The following is a 14726-nucleotide window of genomic DNA, read 5'->3' as shown; positions in this document are numbered from 1 at the left end:
TACTGGACTCCGCAAACTCGACTGGTGAACTTGATATCATGTATAGCCAGCTTAAAGCACAAGCCTAGCTAAGATAAGGTGTTTTTATATCCATACTAATATTAGAAATGCGAAAGTGTGTCTGTCTGTCTGTCTGCTACGTTTTCACGGCCCAACCGCTAGACCGATTTTAATGAAATTTGGTACAGACTTGGGATACATCCCGGGGAAGGACATAGGCCACTTTTTATCCCGGAAAATCAAAGAGTTCCTACGGGATTTAAAAAAATCGAAATGCACGCGGGCGAAGCCGTGGGCATCCCCTAGTTATATATAATTTTTAACTGGTATCACGGCTCTGGGTTCAAGCCCTTTTGAGCATAATGCTATGTTTTTTAACGGCCGACCCAAAAGAGGGGTGTTAATTTTGACGTGTGTATCTGTGTATCTGTCTGTGGCATCGTAGCTCCTAAACTAATGAACCGATTTTAATTTAGTTTTTTTTTTATTTGAAAGGTGGCTTGATCGAGAGTGTTCTTAGCTATAATCCAAGAAAATCGGTTCAGCTGTTTGAAAGTTATCAGCTCTTTTCTAGTTACTGTAACCTTCACTTGTCGGGGGTGTTATAAATTTTTAATTTACGCTTGTATACAATACGCAGTCATACAAGATCTCGGTCACACAGGAACCGTAAACGTTACGTAAGCGTAGACGTAGCGCGTACCATTGCGTTGTAATGTATGAAACTGTATGAAACATGGCATACCGCTTGCGTAGCGTGAACGTTCACGTAGACGTAATGCGTGCAGTTACGTCTCTGGGTTCACGCGCGTCACTACACACGTGTCACGTGTACGTACTGCATACGCAATTGGTGTGAATCGTTCATTAACATGTCCAGATAAACAGAGAAGTCCTAATTTCAAAACTTTTTTTTTTTAATTAAGTAATTCGCTGTGTTATTTAAATGTGCATGATATAATAGGAATAAAGTAGGTAAGTATAATAACAAAAGAAACAAACACAACGATAAAAAAAAACAAAAATTTATTCACAAAAAATTATAAAAAGGTTACAGAAATTAAATATAAAACAATCAAACACTTTATTAATAGTTAAAAGTTAAAAAAAACCATAGACTACAGACCTATATCTAAAGATCTATACTTTAAACAGTAATCTAGCAAAGTAAATAGTTCTAGCAAAAGAAAATAATGATTTCCAAAAATTAGGAAACATTATAAAACGCAAAAATATGTTAAGCATGTCAAAATAAAAGGTAAGCAAATGAAATAAAAGCTTTTAAAGGCAAACAGCCTAAGTATTTAAACTAAAAATAAAGAACTTTATCAATTAAATTAGTTCACAACAAGCGAAGCAAATTAAAATACTAATTACCTATTAACTTAATGTACAATATAGCGAATTAAAAAACACCAAAAAAAAATATTATGACTAGTGAACAAGTAGGTATCTAGGCAGATAACATTGCAAGGAATTAATTGGTAATTATATATTAAAATTAATACAATACAATTAGGTACTTACAGTATTATAAAAACATCAATAAATGCACATTATATCTTTTAACACAACATTTCGTTCATTCCATTCGAAATTTAATTTCACAGATCACTGTAATTATAGTCTATGGGACGATTTTGAAAATCGAACGCGAATTCGAAACACTGACACACAGATTACAAATTTTAATTATTACACAAACGACGAGGCTATCCTTTTTGCTTAGCGCTGTCTCACTCTTATCCTGGTAAACGATAGTCCGGGATTTGTGGAACGATTTGAACACTTTGCGTACCATTTATGATGTTATTTTGACTGTTTTCCTACATTTTTTATTCATGGTGTGCCATCTTGGGGTGTGTTTTGGTGTTCGCGTGGGATTATTGGTACGATTTCGTGGTTTTTTTGGGAGGATCGATTCGACCCTGGAACGCGTCCGCTTTAGCCCCGGCCCGGGCGTACACTGAATACTGACATAATAAGTTCTTGGTCGGTGCTGCCCTCTGAAATATATCGATGTGCGAGTGACAGATTGGTAAATGCACTTGAAATGAAATGAAATGAATGAAATCAATTTATTGATATCACTAGCTGATGCCCGGCACTATGCCCGCGTGTATTTAAGTGTTTAAAATCCCGTGGGAACTCTTTTATATTCCGGGATCAAAAGCCTATATCACTCTCCAGGTTTTGAACTAACTATATCGATGCAAAAAATTACGCAAATCCGTCTCTCCTTCGCGACATAATTGAAGGACAAACCAATAAACCCACAAACAAACTCACTTTTGTATTTATAACATGGGTCGGGATGAAGGACAGTATTACCATTACAAGGAACCAAAAACTTAATTTGCTTAATTGCTCTTCGGCATTGTAAAGTCTACATCTCCTGAGGATGCTCCGGTGTCGGGGCGAAACGTGCGTTGAGTGGTGTTGGGATTTGTGTGGTGCTGCGTGGTGGTGGTGCGTGTGGCTTGCTTGGTGGCTGGCTTTTCCTGCATGTTTATCAGTGGGAGGGCGGCACGTTGTATGTTGCACCATACAGATTTCTTTGGTTTGGTTTATAGCAAATTAAGCTTTTGGTTCCTTGTAAATCATGGATTTCCGCAAAAGAACGCATGCTTCTCATCGATGATGCTTCTATACTAGTATTACCATTTATGATATGCAGACTACCACAGCGCCGGTTCGGAAAGTAGTTTCTACGAGAAGAGCCGGCAAGAAACTCAGCAGTTGCACGCAATCTTGCCATTTAGGATTTCTTCACTATATTAGTCGACTAATTTGTGAGAATAGTCGATACTAGAATTAATATCTTAAACTGGACCCTTTCAAGTAAAGTTTTTTATATAAACCTGTGAGGAGGATACTGCCATTGTCGCGATTAAAATACCATAAGCCTACGTTGTCGTATTAGTTTACAAATTGCGTAAAACCAAATTTAATTTGAATTTCGCGGGCAGGCCCGTCTCATGCCCCATAACAGAGATCATAGCTACGGGCCGTAGCAACGACCGTAGCGTAGGAGCCGTAGCACGGGCACGTAGCACTGACACATTATAGCACCGAGGCCGTAGCACAGCCATGTAGCATCGGACCCCTAGCAGACCCGTAGCACACAGGGTCAAAAAAAAATTATGTAAGTATTACCGAGCTCGTAGCATCGGGGTCGTAGCACAAGCTGTAGCAAGGACCAAAAACCGTCCTCACTGACCTTGACCTAGATTCTAAAACATGACTACTAAATTAAATAGAGTTTGATTGGTTAATCTATAATATACTTACTAATAAATAAAATAAGAGTGTCTGTCTGTAATTAAGAAATAACTACTTCATATTAAGCTCATTATTATGGTTATTTGAACGATACCAAAACTGAATCACACGTTTTTAAAATTTTTGTCTGTCTGTTTGAACGGGCTAATATTCGGAACGGCTGGACCTATTTTGACGGCACTTTCACTGACAAGTAGAATCGACTATAACTCACAAATTAGTCGATACTAGAGCTAATTTCTTAAACTGGACACTTTCAAGTAAAGATTTTTATATAAACCTGTGAGGATGATACTGCCATTGTCGCAATTAAACTGCCGTAAGCCTACTTTGTCGTATTAGTTTACCTACAAATTGCGAAAAACCAAGTAAAATTTGAATATCGCGGGCAGACCCGTCGGATTCAAATTCAAATTCAAATTATTTTTATTCAATTAAACTTTTACAAGTGCTTTTGAATCGTCAAAATAATCTACCACTGGTTCGGAATGCTGTTCCTACCGAGAAGAACCAGCAAGAAACTCGGCGGTTGCTCTTTTCATCGGATATCTTAGTCAACAAGTGTAAATTAAAAATTTATAACACCCCCCACAAGTGAAGGTTACAGTAACTAGAACAGAGCTGATAACTTTCAAACGGCTGAACCGATTTTCTTGGTTATTTAGTTTTTTGTGTAAGAACCTAGTTAATAAAAAAATTCTTTTGGGAAAAATAGGCGTAATTCCAAACATCGATTTGAATTCTCCCTTTGCCGTTTTTAACCCCGACCCAAAAAGAGGGGTGTTATAAGTTTGCCGTGTGTATCTGTCTGTGGCATCGTAGCTCCTAAACTAATGAACCGACTTTAATTCAGTTTTTTTTTTGTTTGAAAGGTGGCTTGATCGAGAGTGTTCTTAGCTATAATCCAAGAAAATCGGTTCAGCCGTTTGAAAGTTATCAGCTCTTTTCTAGTTACTGTAACCTTCACTTGTCGGGGGTGTTATAAATTTTTAATTTACACTGGTTGTAAGTACTAATACTATGAGATTGATCAGATTACTATCTAACTTGCCTATCGCGTCTCGCCGCCCATCTAGTTTCTTTATTACTAATTTTGTTTCCTCGCAATTTCGTGGCACCTTGAAATAGGTACTCCCATAATTTAGAGGTAGGCCTCTAAATTATGTATAATCACCACTAGGTACCCATATTATAGATGCGAAAGTGGTTGTTTGCTGGTTTGTCCTTCAATCACGTTGTAAGTCGCAGCGGATCGACTTGATTTTATGCGTGGATATAGTTAAAGACCTGGAAAGTGATATAAGGTACTTTTTATCACGGAAAATGAAAGAGTTTCCGCGGGATTTTTGAAACCTAAATCCACGCAAAAGTCGTGGGCATCAGATAGTTTTGAAATGAATCAGGGATGCTGAATTCAATACTGGTACTATAAGACTTAGGGTGCCTTTCCACCAAAGATGTGCTATGCAGCTATGCTATTGGATGTGAAAATCTACGCTACGAAAATATGTGACCGTTTCCACCAATACTAAGCTATGTAGCTGTGCGAGGAGGATGCGCTATGAAGATGCGCCGCCGCAAAGTAGCTGCGCGAGAAAGATGCGCAGCTCGAGCTATGCGATGTATCGATGGTAGGGAAGCGGTGAGGACTCTCGCGACGGCCCATAGCAGGCATCCATAGCACGCATCCTTCCATATAAAAGACATATTATAGTTGAATCCGTTTCCACCAGTGCTAAGCTACCTATGTGCACCAATGAATGATTGGTGGATATCAAACGCATCCATAGCAACGTAGCATAGCACATCTCTGGTGGAAAAGCAGCCTTTGATGACCTCCATGGTACAGTGGTCTTATAAATGGAAGGTCCAGGGTTCGATTCCCGATATGGGCGATTTTTGGCCTGGTCTGGTGGGAAGCTTTGGCCGTGGCTAGTTACCACCTTACCAGCAAAGCCGTACCGCCAAGCGACTTACCGTTCCGACGCGATGCAGTCTAGAAACTGATAAAGAGTATAAGTTTAATAAAACTGACATCCTGATCCTTCCAGCCCTCACCTTTGGTGCTGAGACGTGGACACTGACAAATGGCCTTGTTCACAAATTCAAAGTTGTTCAGCGAGCTATGGAGAGGGCTATGTTAGGAGAACCAAGGTCACTGACATAGCCCAAACTATTAGCAAGCTGAAGTGGCAGTGGGCAGGCCATGCCTGTCGTAGAGACGATGGCCGTTGGAGCCGGAAAGTCCTTGAGACTGTGTACAAGCAAGCGTAGTGTGGGACGCCCTCCAGCACGATGGACCGACGATATAAAGCGGCTGGCGGGAAGTGGCTGGATGAGGAAGGCTTAGGACCGGGTGTGGTGGCTCTCTTTAGGGATGTCCTATGTCCAATAGTGGACGGATAGTCCGATGATGATGATGAAATGGTCATTGGATCAACAATTGACTCTTTTCATTGCAGTAAATAAAAGGCGTTATAAATAATACAACAAAAAATAAATTCGTTTAATTTCACATAATAATTTATGCATATTTTTCAAAAATATTATAAAGGCGAAAGTTTGTATGTGTGTGTGTGTGTGTGTGTGTGTGTGTGTGTGTGTATGTTTGTTACTCCTTCACGCAAAAACTACTGGACGGATTTGGCTGAAATTTGGAATGGAGATAGATAATATCCTGGATTAGCACACAGGCTACTTTTTATCCCGGAAAATCAAAGAGTTCCCACGGGATTTCAAAAAACCTAAATCCACGCGGGCGAAGTCGCGGGCATCGGCTAGTTTTTCATATAGTAAGTACTAAGTACCTAAAGCATTTATGCTCAGTTGGGAACTTTTTTCCGGGTTGTGCCACAAATGACACAGTTTATTCCGACGCTTCTTCTGCTTGAGGTCTTTAGACTTAAATGCTCAAGTATTAGAGACGCCAAAATAACCTAACCCGTAGGTATAATTGGTAATGTGTGGCACAGCTTTCAAAAACTCAAAATTTAAAAAACCCCCGTCACAAAAACCTCTATAAGAAAACTAGAAAAGAGCAGATAACTTTCAAACGGCTGAACCGATTTTCTTCGATTATAGCTAAGAACACTCTCGATCAAGCCGCCTTTCAAACAAGTTTAACTAACTTGTTACAAATAACTACAAACTTGACATTGGCTAATCTTTGTAAAGCTAGACGAAAGAGAAAAAAAAAAGTATAAAGTATACATCGTTTAGGGTTCCGTATCTGAAAGGGAAAAACAGAACCCTTATAGGATCACTTTGTTGTCTATCTGTCTATCCGTCCGTCGTGTCTGTCAAGAAAACCTATAAGGTACTGCCGGTTGAACTAGAATCATGTTTGTCAGGTAGGTAGGTCTTATAGCACAAGTAAAGGAATAAATCTGAAAACCGTGAATTTGTGGTTACATCATTAGAAATAAATTAAAATGTGTTTCAATTTTCAAAGTAAGATAACTATACCAAGTGGGGTATCATATGAAAGAGCTTTACCTGTACATTCTAAAACAGATTTTTATTTATTTTTATGTATATGTTTTTGATTTATCGTGCAAAATATACCCGAGAACGGAACCCTCGGTGCACGAGACCGACTCGCACTTGGCCGACAGTCAGACAGACAGACAACGAAGTGACCCTCTAAGGGTTCCGTTTTTCCTTTTGAGGTACGGAACCCTAAAAATCACGACGATCCGTTACTTCCACTCCAATTCGGAGCAAGTACCGGGGGGCTCTCCCGCGATTCGGCCCATATAACCGAGAGGTTGGTGGGGCCATGGGTGGTTGGAGGGTTGATCCGTTACTTCGTTGCGACTTGCGGCCTGATTGAAGGACCAACCAAGAAACAGACACACATTCGCATTTTATAGTATTGATTTGCCAAGTGAATTTGAGTTTTGCATAATTATTTTGATGGAATGTAGATGTAGGGTAGTCAGTTTTTTGCTTCCTCCATTGGAATGATCGTCATGCAAGATCCTGTAGAAAAAGGCGCTATTTAAAAAATAATACCACTAAAAGTGCAAATTAAAAATTTATAACACCCCCGACAAGTGAAGGTTACAGTAACTAGAAAAGAGCTGATAACTTTCAAACGGCTGAACCGATTTTCTTGGATTATAGCTAAGAACACTCTCGATCAATCCACTTTTCAAACAAAAAAAACTAAATTAAAATCGGTTCATTGGTTTAGGCGCTACGGTGCCACAGACAGATACACAGATACACAGACACACAGATACACACGTCAAACTTATAACAACCCTCTTTTTAGTTTGGGGGTTAAAAAGAAAAGACAAACAGACATTGGATCTAAGTTAGTGAATTTTTCTTTTAATTTGTTAAAATCTTTAATCTAGTTGGATAGGAATTTACTTGATTTCATTAATTTTTTTATGTGTATAATAAAGTAAATAATTAAAATTCAAATACCCCTATTTTTATAAATTTTATTTAAATATAAGTGGGTCAGATATATTTTTTTATAATAAATAGCGAGCAAACGAGCAGGCAGCTTAGCATCACCTGATGTTAAGTGATTACCGCCGCCCACGGCATTTGCAGCACCAGAGGTACCGCGGATGCGTTGCCGGCCTTTCAGGAATTAGATGGTCAGCCCCTTGAATAACCCCATGTTGTAATCTAGTGGGAACACCGCCGATGGGAGCTGATTCCACAGTTTGCATGTGCGTGGAAAAAAGAATAAATAGATCTAACACACATTAATGATGATCAACCCATTTCCGCCCCACTACTGAGTATGGGTCTCCTCTCAGAATGAGAAGGGCTTAGGCCATAGTCTGCCACGCTGGCCCAATGCGGATTGGCAGACTTCACACACCTTTGAGAACATGGAGAACTCTCAGGCATGCAGGATTCCTCACGATGTTTTCCTTTACCGTTAAAGCAAGTGATATTTAATTGCTTAAAACACACAAAACTGGAAAGTTAGTGGTGCGTGCCCGGGATCGAACCCCCGACCTCCGATTAGGAGGCGGACGTTCTAACCACTAGGCTATCACAGCTTTTTAACACACATTAATTCAACAAAGATAATGTTTCGTTTTGAATTAATGATATTTGAATTCAAGTTTTTCAAGGGGAGTTATTCAAGTGGCGGTCCAACGAATTCCTGAAAGGCCGGCAATGCATCGACGATACCTCTGGTGCTGCAAATGTTCGTGGGCAGTGGTAATCACTTAACATCAGGTGACCCGCCTACTCGTTTGCTCGCTATTTTTATTTATTTTTAAAAATGTCTTTACATGAGTTACACATACAGTAGCAACAGTACAAAATAATTCAGGAAGTAAAAATGTTTTAGTCATCTCCTATCCAATTTTACAAAGATTTTTATTATACCAAATGTTAATTAATGCATTTTTCAAATTAATTTACGTGGTTTCAGTCTTAACCTATAATTTTTTGAAAATGTCGTTTGGGGTACAATGATACAATTAAGTCTGGGGTACATTAATACGCACCAATGTAATACATTATTTATAGAAATATTTGAAATATCCAAAATCATGGAAATAAGGAAACATATTCATAAACAATTGGATGCAGGATTTACTGAAGGGAACTTGGACATAGAAATCCCTGAAAATATAGGTAATATAGGTAGGTGGCTGTCTGTCTGTCTGTCCGTCCATCCGTCGTGTCTGTCAAGAAACCTATAGGGTACTTCCCGTTGACCTAGAATTATGAAATTTGGCAGGTAGGTAGGTCTTATAGCACAAGTACAGGAATAAAACAGGAGTAAACCGTGAATTTGTGGTTACATTACAGAAAAAAAATTAAAATGTGTTTCAATTTTCAAAGTAAGATGACTATACCAAGTAGGGTTGTATCCAAATTGTTGTTTCCAAAATGTTGGAAAAAATAACTGAGTATGGAACCCTCAACGCGCGAGTCTGACTCGCACTTGGCCAGTTTTTTTTTTACTTATTTAGACTATTCTTCAAGAAATATATTAGTATCTAAAAATACTTTTCAATAATAAAGTTTTTCCAGTGATGTATTAATCTGCCCCTCGTTGCCAGTGGGACGAAATGTACCAATCCCGTTATTTATTTAAAATGTTATAACTTTTTAACCTCTTTATTTAACCAGTTTTTTTAATTGTTATTATAATATTTATAAAATTTACTATAAGAAAACAAAAAATCTAATGATATTTATGAAGTGAAATAATGTTACTTTGAATTCTTCTGCATTAATCTACCCCACTTTCCCTAAATAGTGAAATAAAAAATAAAAATTGTTTAAAAATTAAGTCCTAAGTAAAAATTTACATTTATTATTATTATCAGTTATTAATATCGAGTAATAACAAAATAATACTTATTAACTATAAGAGGAGTCCTTTATTTTTTTTTAAATATTTAATAAAACCACTCACACAACATAGCGTCCACACTACCACAGATTATATTACACTTCATAATGTTTATAGTTTATAGTCTATGCTCTTTTGTTTGTTTTTTCGTATGGCAACTTATCATACCATATTTCGACCGTTGTCGCCTGCTATCCTGTCCACGATCTAAAAAAAAAAAACAAGGTATTTAACGACACAGAAACCTGTAGTTGGTAGGCACAAGTGTAAATTAAAAATTTATGACACCCCCGACAAGTGAAGGTTACAGCAACTGGAAAATAACTGATAGCTTTCAAACAGCTGAACCGATTTTCTTGGAATTTTTCCGATAGCTAAAAACACTCTCGATTAAGCCACCTTCCAAACAAAAAAAAAACTAAATTAAAATCGGTTCATTAGTTTAGGAGCTACGATGCCACAGACAGATACACAGATACATACGTCAAACTTATAACACCCCTCTTTTTGGGCCGGGGGTTAAAAAATTAAATTTTGTATAGAAGCAGGCGTTACTTTGCGGAAGGCCATGATATACAAGGAACCAAAAGCTTAATTATTTGCTATAATCCGCTAAACCAGATAAATCTGTATGGTTCAACATGCAGTATGCGATATGCACCGCCCGCCCCCCCACTGCTAAACATGCAGGAAAAGCCAGCCACCAAGCAAGCTATACACACCACCACCACGCAGCACTTTGCGATTGGGCATTGTAAGGTCTACATCTCCTGAGGATTCTCCGTTGTCCGCACGAAACGTGCGTCGAGTGGTTTTAGGATTTGGTTGGGAGACTCCCACTTTTTTTTTATGTAACATCCGTTAGGTCGATTTTTTGACGTGACAACGTCTTATAATTCGATAGAGCCGGCTGCACGCACGAAAAAACATGACTCATGCGGCGTTACCTCGCTCTGAGGCGTTCCATGTAAGGCTTGAAGTGCAAGCGAGAGCGCGGAACGAGCGACAAAGAAGCACAATCGGCCTTTGTTGTCACGTTCAACTATCGTCAGAAAACCGACTTTACAGACAACCAATTTTTTTTTTTTGTATAAAATATATATGTCACCCGGACCTTTACAATTGACACCTCATTCATCAAAATCGGCCCATAAGTTTAGGTGCTACGATGGAAAACACAGAATCTGGATACCAACATACATAGACTGCTAAAACCATAACCCTTCCTTTTGGCTTTGCCGTAGTCGGGTAAAATGGTATCTTACCCCTCTGATGATGGGCAGGTTGAGGAGGGAGCCCAAAACTGGCACCATTCTAAGGAAGTTGACAGCGGCTGGCAGGAACCCTCTGAAATACATCAATTTGATTTTCTTTTTTTTCTCTCTCGTCTGGCTTTACACTGATTAGCCAATGTCAAGTTTGTAGTTATGTACAAGTTAGAGAAACTATATATGTATAAGTATGGACTTCGTCTGTGCCGGCGCCCGCCGACATACACGCGGCGCGGCCCTCTAGAGTCTAGAGTGCTTCCCAGTCAGTTCCACCACCAATAAACACCAGCAAAACACAAAAACCAGCCACTTCTAACAAAAAAACACTCCAAAAAGGCACAACACGCGCACCAGCAAACGCCACTACAGACGAAGTCCTTGATTTTTTTATTATATGCAAGGTATTATATATATATTTAACTAGAGAATGCCCGCGACTACGTCCGAGTGGATTTATTATTTTAAAGATCCCGTGGGAACTGCTTGATTTTCCAGGGTAAAAAGTTGCCCATGTCAATTACAGGGACGCAAGCTACCTCGGTACCAAACATACAAATCGGTTAAGCAGATGGGTCTTATGTATCCCGCGGGAACTGTTTGATTTTCCGGGATTAAAAGTAGCCTATGTCCGTTTTCGGGATTTAAGCTAACTCTGTACGTAATTTCGTCGGAATCAGTTAAACTGTTGGGCCGTGAAAAGGTAGCAGACAGACAGACACAGACAGACATACTTTCGCATTCATAATATTAATATGGATTTAAAAATAAAAACCGGCCAAGTGCGAGTCGGACTCGCGCACTGAGGGTTCCGTACTTGGGTATTTTGTTCGACATTTTGCACGATAAATCAAAAACTATTATGCATAGAGATAAAAAATCTGTTTTAGAACATACAGGACGTATAGCCCTTTCATAATATGATACCCCACTTCGTATAGTTATCTTATTTTGAAAATTTAAACACATTTTAATTTTTTTTTTAATGATGTAACCACAAAATTACTTGTGCTATAAGACCTACCTACCTGCCAATCATGATTCTAGGTCAACGGGAAGTACCCTATAGGTTTTCTTGACAGACACGACGGACAGACGGACGGGCAGACAGACAGACAACGAAGACGTGATCCTATAAGGGTTCCATTTATCCTTTTGAGGTATGGAACCCTAAAAAAGAAGATAGTTCACCTGAACAGTAACAGAAATCCATATATTTCCGCAATCATGCCAATCATAGGCCAGCCGAGGAGCACAACAGTGATTCCACCGAAGAATGCCGCGGAGGCTTTGACCTTATGCCGCTGGAAGAAGAAGAAGAATGTCCTCTGGAGCCCTATCACGCACGCGAGGCCACTGATGAAGAGGATCTGGAATGGAGATTTTTTTTTTTTTTTCAAAAGAATATTAGCCATGTCAAATGACTAATATTCCCCTTTCCTCTCCAACTAAGCGTCAGGCTTGTGCTAGGAGTAGGTACGACAATAGTGCAACGGGCGGGGTTTGAACCGTCGACCTTTCGGTTTTCAGTCCACTCCTTTACCGGTTGAGCTATTGAGGCTCTAATGATAATATAATCTTTAGATCAAATCCTGGTACTGCACTTTACTTTTTTTTTTTTAATTATACAGACTAGCGCTTGGCTGCAATCAGACCTACTAGCAAGTAATGATGCAGCCTAAGATGGAGCGCGCTTGCCTAGAAGTTGCCTATTCACTCTTGACTTGAAGGTACCCATATTAATAGTGGGAGGGAAAACTGATGCCGGACGGGTGTTCTATATCCTAGTGGATCGGATTAGAAACGAGGAAGCAAATTGCTTCGTACATGTTCGAGGAATTTCGACTACGTACGGATGCAGACCTTGACGATGCCTTGCAGTACGACGGTAGAAAAGTGAAGGAGGAACCAGGTCAAAGAGTTCTTGTGCACACTCTCCGAAATATATCCTGTGGAATACCGATATCTATAAGATATACTATAATTGCCATTTGGGATCCCCAACCTCACTTCATGAAGCCCTCGGCAACCTGGGCGGTCTACTCGGCTTCTGGAACGAGCTTGGATGGCTGGAGTGAAGACTTCGGCGGGGAGGAGCAACGCACGCACAACAGTCGGAAACGTATAAGTGTGGAAACCAGCCCAGAGAGAAGAAAGAAAGAAGATATACTATAATACTTACATTCCCAATAGCTAATAGACCCTTATCAAACAGCAGGAGCACACCCAGGAATAGGAATGTCATACCAAAGCCTGCCAGGCCTACACCAATTTCTAAAAAACATAAAAAAAACTCAATTAGTTTTAAAGAGTTTGACTTCACTTGACTTGATCAATCCATTGCCAAGCACGGGTCTCTTCTCAGAGTGTGAAGGGTTTAGGCCATAGTCTGCCACGCTGGCCCAATGCGGATTGGCAGACTTCACACACCTTTGAGAACATGGAGAACTCTCAGGCATGCAGGTTTCCTCAAGATGTTTTCCTTCACCTTTAGAGCAAGTGATATTTAAGTGAAATTTAATTGTTAGAGGTGCGTGCCCAGGATCCAACCCCCAACTTCCGATTAGGAGCCAGACGTTCGAACTACTAGGCTATCACAGCTATAGTTATAGAGTTTATTTCCTGAAAAAGAACAAAAGTTCACTTACATGAGAAAAATTCTAAATATAAATATAGAAGAAAACATAATCTTTAAAGGTAGGGTGACTTAATTTATTGAATTTGGTAGATATAAGCAATTAATTCGCATTAACAATATGCCAATATACAATATTTATTTGACACTTGGTTCACTAATTAAGGTAGGTATATTATAAGGTTAAAAAAATTATGATGTAAAGTATGAAGTATTTTGTTCTCAAAGGTGTGTGAAGTCTGCCAATCTGTAGGTACCTGGCCAGAGGAGGACTATGGTCAAAACTTTTTTCATTCCGAGGGAAGACCCGTTCTCAGTAGTGAGCCGGTCATGGGTTGATCATGATGACGAAGGATAACGTTAACGCTCGTACATTCTAAATTAGCGCCTATTCTTTAGGCCTAAATTAATAGGCTGTGTTTACCAGAAGAATTATCTAATTGAAGCTTACAATAGCACCGATAGCTCGATATGAGAATACTTAACGTAACTGCTTTTAAATTACGCCATCTTCATTGATAAATACTGATTTTAATCAATTAATGTAACCAAAAGATATACGACAATTTAATTGCATTGTAATTTATAATATACTTACTCTGGGTATCTGATATCTCTATCATCTTGAAGCCTGTACACTTATACGTCTTTTTATAAAGTATTTACTATTTATATTGCTAAATACATAAGTAAATACGATTTAAAACAAATTCATAACCTTTTACTCCACGTCATTTTTGTCTAGCGAATTCACAACTGTCAATGTCATATGTCATATTGGTTAGTTAGTTTTAATTTTTATCCCCTTCAGGAAAGGCAAAGGTCGTAGACCATGCAGCCTGGTAAGTCGTAAATGAATTATTCTATGTTATTATGAAATATGAAGGCAAAACCTTTTCAGTCGTTTCTTTTTTCTTTAATCTTCAAAGATTCATCTGAATGTCTTTTATGTGTATATTTCTTTCTTTTTCCTTATCTCCGGCACGGGTCAAATCTAGTTGTTTTTTAGCTTTTTTAGTGTCATATTGGTCATGAAAGAAACTATTGTCCTCTTTTTTCGATCCGCTTTTGTCAATTTCAGATGTTATGCTAGATCCACATGCTTGTGACAAACAGCAACAGCAAGCGTGTGGACATGTGTTGGCGTATGACCCATAGACTTACGAAAGCGAAAAAATCGTAAGTCTATGGTATGACC

The 14726-nt window shown here is 38.9% G+C and overlaps 2 protein-coding genes across 3 annotated transcripts in view; both read right to left on the bottom strand.

Moving 5' to 3' along the window:
* The window catches only part of LOC123878494 (Kv channel-interacting protein 1), an 83795-nt gene extending 81746 nt beyond the window's left edge, over positions 1–2049 (bottom strand). The window contains exon 1 of the mRNA XM_045925689.1: positions 1528–2049. The gene's annotated coding sequence lies outside the window, so the exon portion shown is untranslated. The remainder of the gene's footprint in view (positions 1–1527) is intronic.
* Positions 2050–6883: 4834 nt separating this feature from the next.
* Positions 6884–14297, bottom strand: LOC123878497 (vesicle transport protein GOT1B). 2 transcript variants are annotated; one of them, XM_045925694.1, is made up of 6 exons: positions 14127–14297; positions 13076–13167; positions 12090–12263; positions 10891–10977; positions 9794–9832; positions 6884–7263 (listed from the first exon to the last, which is right to left on the bottom strand). In XM_045925694.1, exons 1-6 carry the CDS (start codon positions 14149–14151, stop codon positions 7252–7254), a joined length of 429 nt encoding a protein of 142 aa, XP_045781650.1. In that variant the 5' UTR covers positions 14152–14297; the 3' UTR covers positions 6884–7251. The 2 variants fall into 2 exon arrangements, with proteins under 2 accessions (XP_045781650.1, XP_045781649.1); XM_045925693.1 differs by having other exon boundaries at positions 6890–7263; positions 10891–10972; positions 12085–12263.
* Between the last annotated feature and the right edge of the window lie 429 nt (positions 14298–14726).

The sequence above is a fragment of the Maniola jurtina genome, chromosome 26, assembly GCF_905333055.1.
Source record: "Maniola jurtina chromosome 26, ilManJurt1.1, whole genome shotgun sequence".
Classification (NCBI taxonomy): Eukaryota; Metazoa; Arthropoda; class Insecta; order Lepidoptera; family Nymphalidae; genus Maniola; species Maniola jurtina.
The sequence above is the reverse complement of the archived record's forward strand: the minus strand, read 5'-3'. Positions and strand labels throughout refer to the sequence as shown.